Genomic DNA, 21,655 nt, shown 5'->3' with positions numbered 1-21,655 from the left:
GACAGACACAACGTCTCAGAGTCGAGGACACGACGACAGACAAGGAGAATTGTTTTGGTTGGATACGCTGGGAGAAATGGACGGGAGAGGATTTCATTTAAAAGAAAAAATCTTCTACATTATTGAAAATGGTGAATCTGGATTCAAGTCTACAGAAAACAAACCAAGCAACAACTAAAGAAGACTACAGACACCACAGGACACCGCAGAATAAACAAAGACTGTGTTTTCTCTGAATAACAACACCTGCAGTGATATTGCTGCTGAGTCTCGGCGGTGAATACAACAGGATTCTAATTCATTTCAAGTTATCACTACGAGTCCTTTCTCTTTCTCTGAGAGGGAATGAAATCAAAGCACGACATGGTAACAAGAACTACAACACCTTTCAAGTACACATTTTCATCTCATATTAATCTTTTACACGAACCTCAAACAACACAAATGTTACTACAATGTGTGCAAACGCAGGTTGGGAGAAAGATGGAGGGAAGACAAAGACTAGTTTTTTTATTCAATGTGACAGAAAAGCTGGGCAGCCTGAGGTACTTAGAGACAGAACAGAAAGCAACCACAGGTTTATATAGGCAACCAGACAGGTTTTCAATAGTTTTACTCATATAACCATGACACACATCTAGCACAACGTGGCCTTTCTTTATTACCTTTCTGTTTCAGTTTAAAAAGCTGATACTTTCCCCAGAATATGCGGCTTCACCCATAGCTAGACTGCGTTTGGGGCCCAGAGGCTGCAGGAGTTTGGCTTTTCAGGAGAGGATTTTCTCCCGGGTTTCGGGCAGTTTAAGAGCCACCATGCCTCCACAGACGAGGGCGGCGAAGGCCAGGAAGATGGGGATGATCTTAGTGATGCCGATGAAGGCGGCAAAGATAGAGCTGGCAATGATGGCCGCAAACTTACAGATGCCATTCAGGATGCCGAACGCAGTTCCTCTGCAGAGTCAGAAAGACAGAGAAGGGTTAGAGTCATAACTTGGCTGATTTACTGATGAAGTGAATGTGTGGAGAACCGAATTGGCCATGGATGCAGGTTAACGTTTGAGATCATTTGTTCTCCGCTGGCATTGTTTTGCACAAAGGTGTTCACTTCTGTCTGCCAGGAAAAAACATCAAATATGCCTCACAGGTGCTGTGAGGTGCGAAGCACTACCTGCAATGTTAGGAACCAAGAACAAAGCTGCCAAACTGAAAGCTTGAGCCTCACAGAAGACAAAACAGAATGCAGGCAATAGGACATGAGGCATCAGCAGAAAGAACAGCGAAAACGCCTGTGTGTACCAAGCATTGTGTCACCGATGTTGTGAAATATCCAAGTCATTTTTGCGCAACTAGGGGGTGTCAGAGTTTAGATATCTGAGAAAATGATTTAGGGAGCCAGCTATGAGCGCAGGCCACAAAGAATAATGCACGAGTTTGTGCAATGTATTTGTTCAGGAAATAGCTGGTTTTAGTTAAGCTACTTTGTCATTTTTGTATTGGTTTATATATTTTTACACATTAGCGCGATGGCACGTTCCATCTCGGTGGTACACACTGGTGTATGCTTTCCTTATTTCAATCATTTCTAAGGGCAGGTGCCACATTTTGAGTTTAGTTAAGCTACTTTGACATTTGCAGTGTGTTGCTGTGCAGTAATGGTATACTGTTTTTCATTCCTCAGCAAACCACAGTAACACAGCTAAGATTGGTGTACTAACAGCTACCTTTCTATATATAATATGTATAATTTTGTTATCAACTGCAAAATAACTCCCTTTATATCAGGCATTAAATTCACATATAAGCTCCTGGTTGCATATCTTTTCATTTTCTCCCCCGGCAGATGTGATTACTCAGTTACTCATTAAAGTCCTGCCTTTACTAGTTACAGTTCTTATATGTTGTAAATATCTCACTCCATTTGAAACAACAAGTCTTCGGGTTTACTGGATGTGGATGTTACACTTTGCCTCTCCCAAGCATAAAATGGACATGCATGCCTAAGCTGCAGTACCAGCAGGGGGGGAGATTATATATTTAAAGCTAACGAGTCACTACTGAACAAAGAAGGCATGAAGTGCATTCCAGGCTATTTTTGGTTAAAATGCAGCTGCATATTTGTTGTTCTAGCCTTTACTGAACGGTGGGTTTGGCCTACCCTTTTGGAAGAGTCATAATAATTTATCTGTACTATAATGGAGCTCATATTACACGTAAAAATGGGATAGATTACCGTTTAGAGGACGGGTAGAGTTCCACAGAAATTACTTCTAGTCCATTCCAGGCTGCCACACTGACGCCATAAAAGAGACACTGCCAACATATTACAGCTCCTTGACTGAAACTTAACAGCAGAAGGAAAGTGCAGGCCGATGACGCCAGCATAGAACCACCTAGAAAGACAAATAAATGAGGACATACTGACAAATATTTGACTGAATATTTGGCTACGTAAGCTCATCGTTCCTGTGCTGCTCTCTCCTGAGGTCACCTATTATGCGGATCCTTCCTATCTTGTCCATGAACAACGCTGAGATGATGTTCCCAGGCAAGACAGCCAAACTGCCCAGGAAGCTGACCATGTAGATGACGATGTCATTCTCCTCCTGAAAGTTCAGATGGCAGCCTTTCTTCGGGTGGAGAAAGGTGGCATTTTCCATTCGACAGTTCTTGAACTTGTCCTGCCAGAGATCTGAAGAGTACAGAGGGTTAGACTGTAAAAAGTGCTTACAGGAGAAACCTATTGCTTTAGCTAATTGTACAGTTTCAGTGCAGTCTGGTCTGGTACCTGTGTTATAGAAGACGGTGTTTTTAATAGTGCAGTTCTCAAAGAAGGTGTTGGTGGATTTGATATCCTCAAAGTAGCAGTTTTCAAACAGAGAACTCTCAAACTTGACCGACTTGATTTCAATGTTGGCGAACCTAAATGAAAATAATGACATGAAGCAGTAGCACAAACAAACGAAACTGTGAAACTGAGAAAAAATTTATAACATTAGGTGTTACGGAAATGTACTTGTCATGGATGTACTCCCCCTCACGGTGGATCTGGTTGACCAGAGAGAAGTTAAAGTGGAAATGCTCCACGCGTTCTCGATGGAATATTCGGACTTTGGACTCGTACTCCTCATACTGCATGTACTTGATCATATCAGGAAACCACACTCCAAGCCCGTGATAGCTGATACACACAGAAGGATTGGAAGCATGAGTGGAGAAAACTAAAATGATTCGCCTGAGATAGAAAATTTTAATTTTTTTCTGTAGATGAAAGCACAGGTCTGTTTTGACCTCAGCTTTCAATGTAGATCTACCTGAAGGCCAAACAGAACCAGACAATAACCAGAAGGAGGCCTTGTAGTCGGAGCTCCGGCGCTGATAGAGACATGATATTGGCCATCACCTAAGGAAGGAGAAAGAGACCGACAGACAATCAAACTTGACATGCAAGGTCTGCATTAAAAAAGAAGCAAAGCAAAAAATTGTCTATTTTTTTTAATTCTGTTTTATTTTACTGTAAAGTGTTGCAGACCTGTTGCAGCATGGTCATTTTTCTGACAGTCCAGCGCTGGAAGGCAGTCCCAGTCTCACTCTGGATCTCTATGAACTCATCCTCCTGAGTTTGTGGAGTCTTGATGTTGGTTACCTTGACAAAGGCATCAAGTTTTTTTGATATTTTTTTTCATGTACAATTACAGATGACACAAGTGTGACATAAAAAAACCATTAAAAATAAATAAAACTTTAACTTAAGCAGAAAACATGTAAATTAATATATGATCGAGTTTTTAAAAAATGTTTTTGTGTTAGATCCTTGAGTTGAAACAATAAAACAAACAAAAAAACCTGTCGGGGATATTCATGGTAATGAGTGTTGCACACAGACAAACAAACATTGGAAATTTTGATCAAAGTTTCCTAACCAGATTAATTAATAAAAACAAATGATTATCAGGACTTGTGAATAACATTTCATCAGTATGTTAACAGATGGGGCTCTGGGATTTATGTTGTTTTTTTGGTTTTGTTATGAAGCATCTTCATCATTACTCTAGTCTAATTAGTTAATTTCTTACATGCATGTGTTCCTTTCAGTTATTCTGAATTTCAGACTCTCATTTGTCCAACCCAATTCGCCCCCATCTCCACCTCATCCTAGTTGCACAGAGAACCTCAATCAAATCTTCAAGTCCATCACCACCAGTGTCTAGAGTTGTAGGTCCTGTTATGTTAGTTCATTGGAGTTGCTGAATGGTCAACTCTTTGGTTCAATAAATTATTATTTTTGGATTCTTTCAAATGATTTCTCCTCAATGATTTTTACTTTATTGCACACTCAAGAGCCCAAGAACCGTCTTCAGCTTCATTTCACCAAGGCCTCTCCCTCTGACTGCCACCCTATCCACACAGGCACTTCCTGGATGAGTTATTTTGGGCTTGTCCAGCTGGCACGTGCAACTGGACAAAAATGTTCCTGCTGAGCAGCAAGCCCCAGGGCAGGCTCAGAACATGCTGGAGAGATTATGTTCCTTAGCTTGCTTGGGAACCCTTTGGTGTCCCACTAGAAGAATTGGAGGAGGCTGCTAGGGAAAGGGAGGTCTGGGAATCTCTGCTTAGACTGCTGCCCTTGGACCAAGATAGGCAGCAGACAATGAATAGATGGACGAAGAGATGTAAGACTAACTCTAAGGTATTTACATAAATTACAAAGAGATATCACCTGCACAAATGCAGGGAGATTGGAGCTACATTTATTTTATTTTGTTAATAAGTAGATAACTTTTCTGTCAACTGACTGAGCCAAACATGAGTGTAAATGAGGGCTTACAGTGAAAACTCTCTCTGGCTCCCCCTTGGCTTTCCAGTTGGTGTCATGAACTTGTCGCAGGATCATCCACGCCTCATCATGTCGTGCATTCTGAAAAACCACACGTACAAACATATAAATATCTATTTAAACAAGTTTAAAGAGCACCCTGTGAAACCTCTCAGGGTTTTCCAATGTGTAGCTGAAATTATAAAGTTTAGTGCACTATATATAAGAGTGACTCTTTTAATCATGGGTTTTGGTTTGAGCGCTTAAACTTTCCCACCAGCACTGCAGCCAGATGAATGTTCCCATTAGGTCTGCCTCTTATTAGAAGGGGTAATGTGTGATAACTTGTGGTGCAGCAGTAGCATACAAATACAATACCACATGTGGTTAAAGCCCTGATATTGTCCAGGATGAGAAACAGGGGTGGGTGGTGTTCTGGTGCTGTCTTAGCAGCTCATCGCTACCTTTGCACAGCAGTGGGATGTTGGTGTGGTGATGACTCAACATTCTTAACCAATCACAGCTGGATGCATAATCCTGACAATCAATATTATTACTACAAACTGGCTACACTGGTTCCAGTATCTGACCTCCAGGAGGAATCTCGGGCTCTCCGGCATGAACACGAGTCCGATGAGTGCGGCCAGTGCAGGAAAGAGACACACCAGGATAAACAGTCTCCAGCTGTGCATCTGAAGATGTGTACCGATGGCAAAACCCCAACCTGCAAAAACCACCCAGTGAAGAACACGTTAATATTTCCACAAACCTTGTTTTCTGGAATGCTTTAATTATGAAATCACAGAATTAGTGTGTTGCAATTTTTTTTCTTGAGTTGTTTACATTTGAGTCATCAAAAGTCAATTACAAGTAGCCAACTGTGAGGCTGTTTGGGAATCTTTTTCAAACTGGATGCTGGCGGTATGTTTGGTTTTATTGTGAATAATTAATTCAGAACATAACTGATTAGATAAGGTTCCAGATAAGCCATATTAATGAGTTATTCAATACATTTCACCACATTATGCAGACTGAGAAAGAAAGAGAAGAAGCAAAATGTTCCCACTATGAGAAAAATTCCAACAAAAAGCAAGGGAGGAGCCAAGGGCGGGCTACACACAATTTTCAAGAGCAAGAGCTACATTCTCAAACATGATTAGATGACATTTACTAATAGAGAATCAAGGATGGATAGTAAGCAAAGATCTTCAGAGTTCAAATCCTCCTCTGGCATAAACAGCAGCACAGAAACAGTGTACTAGGGGCTTTGTGGCAGCTCCTCTAAGTGTAATGGCCCAGTACTTTTGTGAATAGAGGGTATGTGGGGCAGGATGGTGCAGGATGGTGTTCATAGACATAAAAGTTAAAAGGCGAGTGTATGAGGTGTCAAATTGCTGTTGAACTTCAGATAAATTGCCTCCAGAAATTACATTCAGTAACTATTTTTTTGTCGTCGTCATTTCTCTTTACTGTCACACATGAACACATTTTAATCAAATAAATTTTATTGTAATCTTATGAACACGATTATTAAGCAAAGAGATTAACTTCAGTAGCATTTCAAGAATTTTGGGCAAATGGGAGTAAGAGGCAAAAAAATGTGACATTTTGGACTGCAGTGACTTCCCATATGGCAGAAAAGATTAAGACATCAGCTTCTGTTCAGCAAGTAATGGTCTCAGCCACTGATTAAAACTGAAATAGTAATGCTGTTCTCCCTACGAACACATTACGAATTGCTAATACTGCATTTGGTATCACATACCAAAATTGGGGTATCGTCACTATACTACGTTATTAAATGTAATATTTTTAGAAGGCAAACGTTTAAATTTGCAAACTTGTGCAAACATTAATGCACGAGGCATTTGAACTGACAGCCGTGAGAGACTAACAGAGGACACTGTTATTACAGACTCCATTTGTGGGGGTCTCAATTATTCATCTTATATGTTTTAATACTCTACATGTGTTTGTCTGTTTATCAGAGTTTGTGCGTTACCATAATGAGGGATGATTCCCCAGGCGGTGAAGGAGGCGTACAGGCCTCCAAACATCCAGAACATGCAGAGCCAGCTCAGATGTTCTCCACGTTTATCCAGCTGCAGGAACTCAGTAAAGTAGGTGTACACAATTGGAATGGAGCCACCAATTCTGGAGGAGGGATCATAAAACATAAAATGAGTGTAATCTTACACAGATGTTTTTGATTTTGATGTGATTTTGTCCATATTTTAGGACATCCTATTCCTTTGGATGTTCGTCAAATTTGCTTTAAAGACAACTTGTCACACATTTGCATTTTAAATGAAAAATTAAGGCCAAACCCTAACTGGAAATGGAAAATTCTTATCTAAAAGTCATGATGATGCAAGCTTCAAACACTCGTGATTAAAAACATTTTGTTATATAATGACAGAATTACTGGCATTGATAGAATATTTGATAGATTTTTTAGAGCTCATTTTATTGAACAGGCACGAGTTAAGTCAAGATTTTGGTTCCTATCATGAGGGTGATTATTGATTTAATTCTGGAGCCTTGCGATAAGGAAGTTTCAATGCTGGCGATGGTCACAGTTTAATAACGGCATCAGCAGGGATATTTGATCGTTTTGGCCAATGCCGTTTCCATTTCTCAGATCTTTTACATACTTTGTGGGACATTGAAACATTTTTTGAACTGTGGGGGAAAAAAATCAGATTATCACATCTGTAGGTTTAAAATGACTTCAAGGATTATTGGCATTTTTGAAGATTCCTCTCTTTTTTATGACTGTAGCAAATCTTTTCATACAGGGATGTGCAGTCAGCCTCCTGTTAGCATGCCAGAAAAATGCACATAGTTTTTCTTCAAATGTGAGTGTTAATGACTAACGTGGGACTCATTATCACCGCGAATCAGTGACAGCAGAACAGTTTATTTCGGTGACCTTGTATTTTCTTGCTGAACAACAAGCTCAAACATCAATATTGCAGATCTGGCTGGAACCATTATCAAAATAAATGTGTCTTTGAAAGTTGCAAAATCAATCAGTGCGCACCAATAGCTTCACCGTAAGGTGCTGGCAACAGCAGGAACTGAGCAATAAAGCTGAAAATAAGAACAATCAAACAGCACTCTTTACTTGTTTTAATTAGTGTAATAAAGAAATGCTCTGTTGAAGTAAATAAGCAGAAATCTCCTCGTGTGCAGCATGCAGTCTTTGAGGTGGTGTTAACAGTGTGTTCTCGTGACATGTGCCAGCAGGCTGCACATGATAGCATGCAGAGTAGAAGGTACTACAAGACCCCTACTTTACTGTAATCTTCCTGGCTCTCTCCTGCAATTGTTAAATGGCTTAAACAACAGTTTTTGCTTTACACTTCCTCATGTAGTTGGAGGACCTTGCATAGTAGTAAAGAACTGATGTCAAACTGCCCAACACAGTAAACACCAATTAGACTCAAACACTGGGTCAGTTTTTCTTTTAGAATACCAATTAAACTAATTTAGCAGTCTGAAATGTCTAATATAGCCCACCAAATTAAAACACTCCATTATTAAAGCACTAAGAAGCATAATAGGTTAGATACAATAGAACATGCAATGTTTTAACATGCATATCAGTTACTTTCTTCTGAGCAGTCTGACTAAATGTACCACAGACCACAGTTTTTTTTAATGTTAGTTCTACCAGGTACATTTTTTTTCTTTAAATGTCAGGGGTATTATTTTGAAATCTCTTTCTACTAACTTATTTATAGAAAAGGTCAGTCAGTCTGACAAAAGCCTGTGGATGTTTTTTTCTTTGTTCAAGTAATGTAAATGTAAATTTGGCTAAGTCAGTGTCTCACCCAAAGCCGGAGCAGAACCTCAAGAAGAGGAAGAAGCCGTAGCCCTGAGCGAAGCAGGACAGGAAGGAGAAGACCAGGTCGATGGTCAGGACGTAGATCAGACACTTCCTCCTCCCCATTTTATCACACAGACCACCCCACACCAGTGCACCCACCATCATGGCCACATACACCAGGAGACCTGCAAATACACACGCACATATTTAATCACTTGGGAACCTGGTTAACTTGAAATGTGACCTTTACAGATTCACACATCCACACACAAACAAACGCTTCACTTTTAAAACTCAAGTCAAACACAAGGGGGCTCCCTTTACCCTTGTATGAAGTAGGAAGAAGAGAAATCGTCACACAGTGTTTCAGTGTGACACATTCTTACATTTGAGACAAAGAAATAATTTCCCAGGAAGAGCGTTCCGCTTCTACAACACTCACCTTCCATATTTTAAAACCTGCTTTCAGTTTTCTGTTATTTGGGCTTTCTCTGACATTTTATTGTTTCTTTGATTACATGCTTTATCACTGCAGACTCCCACTCTGAGTCAGGCCGGTCTGGAATCTGTCAGCATGCAGCAGGCAGGTGGTCCAGCCTGCCATTTCTTCTTGTTCTGAAGCTGTTCCACAGCTCCACACAAGAGCATACTCCATTTTTCATTTTAATGTCTCTGGAGAGAGAAACAAGCTCTCCTGTCTTAGCTGTTTAGGGACTCAAATCTACAGCCTCAGCTATCTTCTTCAGCGTGTTGTTTAAACCACTAGAACAATGCATACTTCCTGCCTAGTCTGTGTTTTTACTACACAGCCATAACTACAGAGGAACTAAGCAGCTTAACAGCACGTGGAGCCATAGTGTGCACCTTCCCCGTGGATTACTAGACTACCCAAATGCTCTGATGCTCCACACGCCAAGTTGCATATCCCATTCAACTCGAGACTGCACAGGGGAAAGAAGAGTAAAAGCTATCATACCATCTAATATGCTGGCCAAATAGTTGCTTAAGGAAATGTGTATGCCTCAGATATCTGCAAGGATAAATTAACAGGATGGCCTTGCATTTAGAAATCCCATCTTTCACATGGAGGCCTAGGATCTGTCCTGGCAGCAACAAGCTTGCAAAAGTGTCCTTGAATACAGTGAAGACACTTAGTCCCTGGAGGAAAAGGGAGAATTTATCTTTTCCTTCCTGTATTAAAAGTGAAAGCACTGTGCTGAAGTGCTTTTATCACAACTGTAGGCACAGAACAAAATACAGCTGCAAAAGATGCCAGAGATACAAAATATATAGTAAAAGAGACTCCATGCTCTTGAACGTGAATAGATGCTGTATAAATTAATTTCCAAATAAAATGAATTAAGCCCACTTCCGAGATAGCACATTTGTGACTATTTCAACTGTTAAATCGATGCATTTTTCTAACCAGGTGAATGATCCACATTTTTGCTACCTACTTTCATGAATCAGTGCAGTTTTTCTTTGTGATTTTATGATATTTGATCATTTGTTAACTTACTAATCCATGAGTCCCTTGAAAACTGGGAAGCAAACGTCAGCACTTGTGAAACAAGTGGGTCTATCCCTGCATGGGAGTCACTTTGTTTAAGAGAATATCATCTTTTATAAATACCCAACATTAGACCCAACACAAAATGGTTTCAAATCACTGAAAAGCCTTTAAGTGAAAATGTTGATCGTTGCTGCCATCTCACACAGGGACCAAACTAAAGGATGGAAGTTATTTTAATTGTTAGCTTCTGGCTCAGCTACTTTAGGTTGTTTACTATGTTTAAATGCCTCACTTTTTAAAACACATTTATCACAAATGAGTTTTCATATACATTGTTACTTCAATTAAAAGTGTAACTGTTGTTAAGATAACCAAACTAAATTTAAAAAACTAGCATTAGCGTGTTCATTTTTCCTTAATCGACTGTGTCCATGGTTGAATACTTTTCCAACTTTTCTGAAAGTATTTGAATTTATGTTTTAAGAAAAATGTATAATGTGTTAGGGCAGTAGTTATTCAACATTGTTGAGTACATTAGCAAAGTTTTCCTGCTAAAACTAAATTAGAAACTACTGAATCTGTGAGATAAAAAAGAAAATAAGAACTGAAGGCTCTGAATGGGCAGTGAAGCTGCTGTTTTCAGAAATCTCTAGAAACATGTGAAAATTCAAATTCTGAGCATCACAGGCCTTGACATTTTGAACGATTAGCGTGATTTCTCCCAGTCTGCCAAAACATTTCAGTAATAGACATGAAGCACCAAAGACAATCTGGCAGGTATCATAAAATTATCTACGTACGCAGTAGCTGTGGATCAAGTATAGCAGCTTGGGTTGAGATTAAATCTGAGCAGAATTTCTGATATCATCAGTCAGGTGTAGGTTCCTTTTGTTTGTGTCCACCACTGTGTCTTCCTCTACTGAACACTTCACCCTGCAGATTAAACAATATAACTGTCATTAAAGGTAAGTGTGCTAACCCTCCTGTGTTTAACAAAAGCTTTGGGAGTCTGTCTGCTTTCCAGGACTAAGGTTACGATTAAAGTAATTTCTGTTCCTGTGTGTCTAGTGGACAGAGCATGAGCATGAATCAGACAGGATCATTCTGCAGATCTACTTCATATTCTCAGCCAATGATCAGCTCTCTGCCCCCATTCTGCGCAAACAGACGCTGTGATTTCATTTTCGCCAGGCCTTCCTCCTGCTACCGCAGCCTGTCAGAGGCCTGAAGCATATCTGACAGCTCTGCACCAGCTCCGCAGGCCGCCAGGATCTCTGACTGCTGCAACATGCTCCATATTAGCCTGGGAACACACACCGAATGCAATCACCACCGGGTTCCTCATCAATCTCTCGCAATGCTTCATCCCAGGAGCCTGTTGTTAAGATGAAATGAGCGATGTGCAATCTGCCACATCGCCTGGCTACACACGAGGTCTGGGAAATAAGGTGAAAGGCTTTAATTTGCAGTTCAGTTGTCTGCACAGAAAGTGAGGAACTGACGTTTTCAAGGTAAATCTCCCGATAAGTCCACGCTGCATACAAATTTCAGTCCTAAAGATAACTAAATAATTAAAATATATCTGTTGGCACCCTCAAGCCAACTCCCAGACACATGGAGGACCACTGCCAAGGCTCAGTGAAGCTAATCTGGTTGCTCACAGTTAGAGCAGGGCGATATGGCCAAAAATATTTATCACGATATATATTTGAAAATTTGCGATAACGATATAACCGACGATATAATTGATGTGAGACAAAATACAACTCCACAACATTACTAGCGCAAAAAGACAACCTTCCATTTATTTTCACTTAAACAAGAAGCTGGTTTTTATGTACATTAAAGCTTTATAAAAATGTAACAGTGCAAATGCAAATTCCTTGCTGAAAGTTTAACCAAAAGGCATTTCCAGTAGAAATGGGCTGACATATCCTGAGCATAACCATGTATAATATCCACTGAAGTTAAAAAGAGGTGCTTTGCAACATTAAACTGCAGTGTGCAGTAGCATTTTTCGGACCATAAGGTGCACGGGATTATAAGGCACATTAAGCGAAACAAAGCAGTCAGATAAATCAAACTTTATTAAACTCATTCTTCTTGCTTCCTCCACTTCTGTACCATTGATTCATTAATGTTGAATTCTCTGGTAGCTGCTCTATTCCCATGTTGTTGCAGTATATTAATGACTAACCTCGTATTGTGGATGGATTATCTCAGTTGTTCTCCTGACTGAAGTTTGGTCCGTTTACAGCATCCTGCCATGCGATTGCATTTGTCTCTAACCATGAAGAACCTTCACGTTAACTTTTATAAGTGGAAAAGTGTTAGTGTTCGTCCTCCAGCTTCACTGTTTATGTTATGCTAACATAGCTGTGTCGCTAGCGATCACGTAGCACATCATTATATACCAGCTAGCCAAACTTCAGTAACCCTACAAACGTCACTGCTGTTTAGTTTCCTGTCTTCATTTATGTTGGAAGTGATAGCAGAGCTGTACGTTTGAATTTTTTCAGAAATCTCTTAGTCAGAACATGCAATATCATGCTTAGGTAACTAGCGAAACTAGCGAGCTAACTTCCGCTAGCTTCCTGCTAACTTCTAACTCCGTTAAATGTAATACATTTTGTTTTCATGGATGCCTGGAAGTTAAACTTTATAGTTACACCTGGTAAAGCAGCAATGCTGATCGTTTTATTAAAGATGAAAGAATTTAGACAGTTTTTAACTCTAAGTGATGCTGCAGTGTTGTTTGACCTGAAGCATACGGAGTTTAGGACCCAGATTACTCCCAGATTTAAGAGCATCTTAGAACGGCCGCTTGCATGTTCTGCAAAAAAATGTGCTTTGTTGTGTATCTGACGGACAAACACCAAACCAGTTCCACATCACGGAAGTTGCACCATTTTTACAAACCAATTCTGGTTCATCTGTTTCACTCAACAATCGGCCATGTGCGTATGAAAACAAAGGCACTGCGCATGCGCGTTTTACTCATATTCTATCGCGATATTTCATTTTCCTATCGTTGCCTAACATTATACCGGTATTACCGTGAACGGTATAATATGGCCCAGCCCTACTCACAGTGGACCCAAACTCCATTAGGACACACAATGTTCATTATGTTCTTTATTTTTGCATTTGCCCAGAAAGATCCAAGCCTTTTCCCCCTAATTTGCTCCAGCGACTGGGGGATATTTTTATCTGAAGCAGTGGGCTGCAGCCATGTGCCGTCAAGAGCCAAGCATATGCGGGATTTTGTTCCAGCCAAGCACAACAACAGATCATTTCACTGATGAGATCCTCCTCCCTGGGTAAAGACTGAAACTCTTCGACAGATGACTGTAATTAGGTAGTCTTGCAGGTTTTTATGTCTCTACATATAATTTATGTTTGTCATGCTAGCCATATGATAAATAATGGCAGAGGGAGTAGTTTGTCAGTAGTCTGTTCAAACTGACATACTGTTGAATTGATTTTTTAAATAGATTTAACTCTACTGACTTTAGGGATGTCTTGATATTTTTTTAGCCTCGTGAAGTTGAGAATTATGGCAACTATTGGACAGAATGCTATGAGTATGCCATCTTTTGGATGAATTATAGGCCTCTCCGGGCCTTTCATATGGGTAAAAGTTACATTTTCTGACCAACTGAAAATCTGTGAACATGACTGTGATCTCTAATGAGGATATTTGTCATATTATCATTATCATATTAAACAATATAGATAAACTGTCAAGAAGGAACAAGATTTTTTTTTATGCTGAAAGTTAACATACTCTGGTTGCCATGCAGATAAAACAGCTGTGTACAAAAAAGATAAACAGGTCTTTGCATTTGTTGTCATTGATCAAATTTAGCTGCAGTTGTTGAATTCCACACTGACGGACATTTGGATAAGATCAGTGTTATCCACTATCCAGATATTTTGTACCTGAAACACTGTCCCAAAAGGCGAGTCAGCAAATTACTGCAGTTTTTAAAAACAATTCTTAATCATCAGTGGCTCAGAAAGTGAGCGGATACACTTAATATTCACTATATCTCACATTTGTGACCTTAATTTTTCTCATTTAACAACGTCAACATTACTTATATTACCTTGACCCAACTGTTGATTTGATTTGGCTCTAAACAACCCTTGATCTGCATAAAATTTAATTGAAATTCAGTTAAACTCACCCAGTAATCCTTTGTCAGCGTTAGATATGCACATGTCCTTTTCAGCACTGGGCAGGACAAAGCCCACCATGAAACCATCCACGCCATCAGCCATTAGCGCCAAGCCCAGCACAAAGAAGAGCATCCACTGGAAGCGTCCATGGCCACAGTCCTCCATGATGGTCTCGTATTGCTCTGGCAGGCTTTCCTCTTCCTCTTCCTGCTGGGCAGCCATCCGGGCTTTCCTCCTGGCCTCCACTCGAGCTGCCCGTCGTGCCTCCTTGATCTCGTCGGGGTGCGGGATGCCTTGGTACTCCCCCTCATACATCTGATCATCCTCATCTGCCCCTTCAGTGGCATCACTAGCAGCATCCTCATCCTGTGGAGGGTAGTCCGTCTGATAAGGGTAGCCGTCTTGACCTCCACCATCTTGGGTGTAGGTGTAATCTCCACCTTCGGTCATCTGCTGGTTTACATTGTTGTGATAGGGGTCATCCATGGTTCCTGCTGCATGTAAGGAGAGCAGGAGTGACTTTGTCTCGGAGCCGTCGTGTGCTGAGGAAGCTCAAGTTGTCAGCTATAATGGCATAATCCTCCCAAGAAGCCGTGAGCTGCTCTCGTGTAGCTGCAGTCTCCTGGTGTCAGAAGAAAACTGCAGGTCTTCTGTAGTTAAGTCTCAGGTTTAAGGCCTCAACAAGTATGCTGAAAGACTGTTACCTTCCGTGATACGTAAAGTGCTGCATGCTGAACCTGAAAAACAATGAACACCACACATTACATATTGTCTGTTAGCCCCACATCACTTGTAGAGGAAAAGCCATTGCTATGCAACGGTGCCCTTTGGGCAGGTAACAGGTAATGTCTCAACGGACTTCCAAACAATCATTTTATAAAACTTACATCAAAATTCTATAAAAGTATCGGGGAAAGTACTAGAATAAGATTTAATGGTTAAACTTTGATTAAACGTGTTAATTTTTGAAAGATTTTTAAACCTGTTTTTATCTTTGTATTGTATTTATTGCATCTATTAAAACAGATTTTGAGTTGATTTCCTTTTTATTTTTCCAACTTTTAAAAAACTTGCTTGTGAACTAAAATCCTATCCTTCTTCCAAAAATTCAATTTTTCAAAGTGTCTTATGGAAGGAAAAACAAGTTTGGTAATGCTTTTCTCCCTCTCTGTAGGCTGCTTGTCCTTCCACACAAGCAGATAATCTCATCGTCTCCCCCGCTCAAATGCTCTGGCGCCATTTTGATCCATCACACAGCATTGCTGCAATGACACATTCAGATCTGTCTTGATTTTTCTGGTGACCAGAGGCCAGAGCATCTAATGCCGACGAACAGAGAAACACAAATTCCATTAAATTTGAGGATTTTTGTTGCTGCATCCGTTCCTGACGTGATTAAATGAGTATCACAGTGAAGCCAAACACACACATGCTTGTAAAATCAAGAAATTGCTAACCTGAGGCTGTTATCCTCTGTAGTTTAGCGATAAAATATGATGTCATGGTTTTTTTTAATGCTTTGTGTCAGATAACTAAATGGCTGAATACCAAACACAGCACACAATTCAGTCACACAGTTAAACATTTAAACAAGACAAACCTTTATTTAACCTCTAACTGTATAGTCACAGGCAAATTTTAGCTTTTTATTCCTCCTCCAGCTACAGCTTCACATTCACACTTACACACATCTGTACTACTTATGAAGTATATAGTACTGTAAAGCAACCTATTAAACCTTTACTGCAGAAATTACATAAAACTGGTAAAGAAGTAAATCTAGAAAACTGAATCGTCTTTGCATTAGTTAACATTAGCATAAAGTAGCATTAGGAGCATAAATATTGGCCACGCCAGACCAAGTAATGCTGTACTTGCAACTGTATGTATTATAATTATTAAGATCTTGTTTAATTATATATTTTTCTTCATTAAAAACACATTTCAAAAGGTAACCCACAAAGTTCACCTTAAATAACAGAATATATTAATTGATTTTTTTTAGCCTGACACTAAATAATGCAAATGACAGTCTTTAACATGATTAATTAATAAATACCTAGATCACCTAAATAACCCAGATCTCCACACAATCTCTGTTTCTCTGACTTCTGTTGCTTTTTGATGGCAAACTGATTTCCCCAGAGTAAACTATACCAAAAGGTTTTAGCATGTTTGTCCTTAAATTTCATCAGCCATACATTCCACATATGCGTTTTAATAGAATCCTTAATAGTTTCAATGAATAAGATGAATGATAAGTTTGTTTGAAATAACTAAGTGATACAAGTTAGAAAGACGGTTTGCTAACTGTATAAAAACAGTGGTGTATTTCCACCTGAATCCTTTCACATAACTTTTATTGTGATTTGAACCGTTTTAATCCTGATTTACTGCAGTTTTCCTAATGGACCATTTGTGTCCACCTAAGTGTTATTGGCATAACTTTCATCCGGTGATTATTAGCCCTGTAGAAATATTTGTAGTCCTATCATGTGACAGTGCTTGGTTTGGTTTGGGTGGGTCTGTGCTGGTTTGGAAGCAGGATGACGAATACTGTAAATTAATCCAGATTACGACAGCAGGTTTTTTTTTATTCTGCCCTTGTTGCCTCACATCATTGTTTCATCATGAAAGTCACAGAGGTGGTTGGTAGCAGCGATGGATTACACAGTCTGGATTGATGCACTGAAATGTAGGCTGTTTGGTGCTTTCAGATGCGAGGTTTTTGAAATCAGAAAGTCTGAGTTAAAATCTACGCTTGAATCAGTTTTACTGTCGGAAGTAATGAGAAGAAGTCGAGTACTGTGATAGAATCACCATCATCTATTTATTATTTCTTCAAGCGGTGTGAATAATACATGAACAGTTCATGAGAGGGAATGTGTTAGGATGGATGCGCAGTCATGTTGAGGGAAGAGAAGTTGCTTTCATCATCCTGCTGCAGTTCCTTTTCTCACACAGCTGCCGCTTACATAACAGTTGGGCTGCCTAGTCTTTCCCCTCTATCTCCCGCCCTTGTTTTCTAACCTATTGATCCAGGTTTGCGTTCACAGCCGTAACTCACACTGCATACACACTTACACAGATGTCAAATCACCATTTGTGCCTCTGCAGTTTTTGAATAGGTCATAATCTGCCTTTCTCTGAGTGTGTCCCGTTGTTGAAAAGTCAGAGAGCCCCTTTGAAATCACGAAAATCAATGTGAGTCTGAGGTTTAACAGGAAGCAGAGAGGTTGCCACCTAATTTACAGAAAGCTATTTCAATTTCACAAATGACCTTTTACCATTCAGATCATTTATTATTTTGACTGAGCCAAACTCTGTAGCTCATTCTACAGAGAGCAATGGAACCACAGACTCGTGTGGCGTTACATATTAATGCTGCGATAATGGACTTTGGAAGAATAGCTCTACAGACACACGCACACACACACATACATATGCAGTGGATAGAGCATCAGAGCTGCCCAGTGGTCTACGTTTTGATTTTTTTTTTCCAGTTGCAATTCTTATATTTAATTTTTAAGTTTAATTTTAAACTGGAGCTGCCTGCAGTACCACTGCAAGCAGCTCCAGTTTAGCTGTAGGAGCCTAGCTTTATTCATTCACTTTTTCATACCCAGCTGGTCCAACCTCCTGCTTTTTAATCTATGTTTTAATTACATTTGAGGAAATGTAGAAATTGACAAAATCACAAATCAACCCTAGAACCCAGAGCGTTGTGCTTATTAATTGTCTGCAACAAGTCACTGTCCTCTAATTAAATTTTAGCCTTCAGTTTTACAATAGTATTTTTTAATTTGGCCCCTTTTGGTGATTGGATCACTCCCCACCCCCACCCACCCCTATTTCTGCAACACAGCTGTTTGATCAAAGCCTTACCTACAGCTAAGCAATTCTGAGAGGATCCAAACATTTTTCTTGCTCGCTAAAAATTGTTAGTCCAAATTGAAATTGCTGAAATTCTTATCAGCCTACAACACCAGGATCCTGCTAAGCAACTCGTGTCTATTGAGATATAACACAAAATCAGTTGCACTACATCTGCTAAATGTCGTGCATCTGTTGATAGAATAACTGGACCATAACAGAAACAAGTTACTTTTAATCTCAATTCTGCACTGATCTCCAGAGGTCAAAGGAGAATCCCGTTTGATTTCTTGGGACAACTGTCTGCTAACTGACCCATTTCTATGTCTGATAGACAAGAGATTGGAGATTTTCCACTCAACGCATAAAATCTCATCAAGCATTCAGCTTTATGTCTTTTTGTAAAAGATAAACCAGTTGACACAAATAATTTCAGACTAAAATTTCTCTGTTTTATAAACATCAGAATTAGTGCTGACCATAAAGGAGCATTTGCTGCATATCATCAGGCCTGTGTTGCTGCACCACATAAAAAATCATACTGCAGCTATCTTTTCCATCATTGTTATCTACTTCCTCACTAGTTCATCTCACAAAGCAGCGAGCATTGAAAAATAACAAATGTTATCTTACCAGAGAAAGCATTCCTGTAATATATAAAATGACTTCTGAACTTAAAAATGTGCTAAAGTCCAAGTAGCATTTTCAAATGTCGATCGCCTACATGTCAGTTTATCCTAAGGCCGTGCTGTAGACAAACCTAAGGGATTAGGGTCCAAGCTCACAACTCCCCCACCCCATGCATACACATACACACCACACACTACCCCTCCCTCACCAGGGCTCATCCCCACGGGAAACTCCCCAGAATTAACCCCACCACCCCTCTGGGAGGTAATGGTACAGTCCTAAAGGTTTAAATAGCAACAGGCTGAACTGACACTGACTGCAAACTGTGTAGTTGCTCTGCAGGATTTTTGGGATATTGCTGATCTGTATTAACAGAGGTCAGAGTTTATAGTCAGCTGTCAGAACAGCAGCCTTCGGATTTTCTGTTTTCCTTTTCTCTTTTTGGCTCAAGGACACATCAGCAGGGCAGATGCTCGTTGTCATGGGTACCTGAATGTGGTTTCAGTAATTTACATGAAGAAAGTTCCAAGAGGTGCACATTTTAGTTTACATCTAATCACCACACCAAGTGGTTTTCACTGCCTACGCCATGTTAGGATAATGACTATCTATAGTAACCCCAGTCAGGGACGCTCCCTTTTGTCCCAGAAGCAGAAGAGCTGCTTCCTTTGAGGAACAGCTGTATGCCAAAGTATCCTTGAATGAGACATTGGCTCGCTTTGCTGGCTGCTCATCCATCCTGAGAAACTCTGGATAAGCATATCAGCAAAACTGGATGAAATATTCCTTTTCCGTTGAAGCAGGAAGGAAGGGCTGGCAGTTTTATTTCTCTGGGTGTGGATGAGTGTAGAGGTTATTATGGATGTGTCTGAGTGGCACCTAGAGCGGAAGATGGATAATCATAGCTTTGCTGCTCCACATATCATTCCTGTGGTTTACATACACAGAATATACTGACTATGATAGAAGAGAGGTCTGATGCTACAAAAAAAACCCTGCAGTTATGGTTTGACGGTGCGGTATATGGATGCCCGGCATTTCCCAAATGATAGTAGATTATATAATATAAAAGGCTTTAATATATAGATGTATTACATAGGCCTCAAGAGGCCTTCTCCACCGTCTATCTGCAGTCTCCCTGGGCCAAAACATCCTTATATAGTTTGTTTTTACTGAGGGTATTTACATTGTCCTGTAATATAAAAGTGAAAGGCTAGAAAGTGTCCAAATCTGCTTGAGCAAGACATTAAAACACTTATGTATAGGTCTATTTACCCAGATGGATATGATACAATCCACTTTATTACTGTGATGTGATGCAGGTGGGTAGCAGGCAGAGGATGTACCCAAAGTGCAGGACTTGAAAGACAGAAGTAAACTAAGAATCACAGCTTTATTTAATGTTGGAATAACAACAGAGAAAATGAACTAACTAACCAAGCTATTGGTTGGGCAGACAGAAACTCACATGCCGTGAGGGAGATGCAAATAATATATACACAGGGAGAAGATAAGACAGAGAGGACACCCCTGGGGAACAAAGTCGAATCATACACATGAAGCAGGACTCTATCAAAATAAAACAGCAAACAACAACACACTGAGATCTAGATTGAGACACATTAACTGGATTCAGGTACTGGACCTGTGAATTAACATGAAAGGACAAGAGACACCAGACAGACATGGGACTATGACCAGGGAGACAAATGATAAGACCATGGAGATTAGACAGGCTGCAAAAGGAGATGCTGATGACAAGACAAGACCAGGAACAGACTAAACACAAAAGGGAATTAACATAATAAAACAAGAGCCAGGAACTAGAAATAACAAACTCAGACACACTAGAGAATACTAACTACAGAAAACTAATGCAGAACTAAAACATGAAAATCTTTTAAATCCCAAAGAAGGAATCACACAGTCATAAACGCAAAAGCTAGGTCCAAGACCCAGGACCATGGCAGCTATGCTCTGAATCATGTTGCTGGGTTGGTCCAGAAAACATACCTGTGAAAATATGGAGATGTCTAGGAGACAGAGCAGTGGAGTTTTTGACCAGACTGTTTAACATAAACCTGGTGAGTGAGAGGATGGCACTAATAAAGGTTAGTGCCAGAGTTGAAGATGTTGAGGCTTTCATTGGGACTGACCAGGATGGACAAAATCTCAGCTTGAGCAGTTAGAGAGATGAGAGATGAGGCTCATTTGGACATGTGCAGAGAAGGGACAGCGGATATATTGGACTATCTATGAATCTACTGATCTATGACCTCAGTAAAAACTTTTTGAGTGAGTTTATGGTTTCAGTTGCCTGTGTCATTTTTAATTAATACATTGTGTTCATTTAGTAAATTAGGGACCCGTTTAGAATAAAGTATTGAATGTAAAAATTCTGAAGGTTCTCAGTCAGCTCTGTCCCTCAGCTGCAATGACTGTTCTGATAAATCAAGATAGTGGTGGTGGCTCTCTTTCAAAAATGTGTGTGTTGAGTGGGTGAATTGAAGACACAATCTAAGGTAGTTTGGATAAAAGTGGTATATAAATGCAGTTTGTTTACAAGAAGCTTTCAGAGGTAAAATTGCCTGGTTATTCACACGAAAATAAGATTTGCGGGAAAAGTCTGTCAAAAATAAAAATCCAGCAGTGTAATACAAATACTTATTTACTGCTTTTCTATTACGTTAGTCATCTTGTTGTGACCCATCAGATTAGTTTTTCTATGCCTTAACTGGAGTCTCTACAGCTGATATGTAAACCATAAACCTACCTGCTGGTTTAGATATGTATGCAGCATTTACAGCTTAAA

The 21,655-nt window shown here is 39.8% G+C and overlaps 1 protein-coding gene across 1 annotated transcript; it reads right to left on the bottom strand.

The window, feature by feature from the left end:
- Positions 1-705: 705 nt before the first annotated feature.
- On the bottom strand, positions 706-14,826 carry sv2ba (synaptic vesicle glycoprotein 2Ba). The gene is made up of 12 exons (XM_085351936.1): positions 14,349-14,826; positions 8,650-8,830; positions 6,816-6,967; positions 5,404-5,537; positions 4,826-4,915; positions 3,530-3,643; positions 3,312-3,400; positions 3,014-3,178; positions 2,786-2,919; positions 2,489-2,689; positions 2,231-2,390; positions 706-951 (listed from the first exon to the last, which is right to left on the bottom strand). The coding sequence occupies exons 1-12, from the start codon at positions 14,824-14,826 to the stop codon at positions 768-770; spliced, it is 2,082 nt and encodes a 693-aa protein (XP_085208062.1). The 3' UTR covers positions 706-767.
- Positions 14,827-21,655: the final 6,829 nt, after the last annotated feature.

The sequence above is a fragment of the Diplotaxodon limnothrissa genome, linkage group LG1 (assembly GCF_057381915.1).
Source record: "Diplotaxodon limnothrissa isolate DT_005_m linkage group LG1, D_limnothrissa_male_GT1.1, whole genome shotgun sequence".
Lineage (NCBI taxonomy): Eukaryota > Metazoa > Chordata > Actinopteri > Cichliformes > Cichlidae > Diplotaxodon > Diplotaxodon limnothrissa.
The sequence above is the reverse complement of the archived record's forward strand: the minus strand, read 5'-3'. Positions and strand labels throughout refer to the sequence as shown.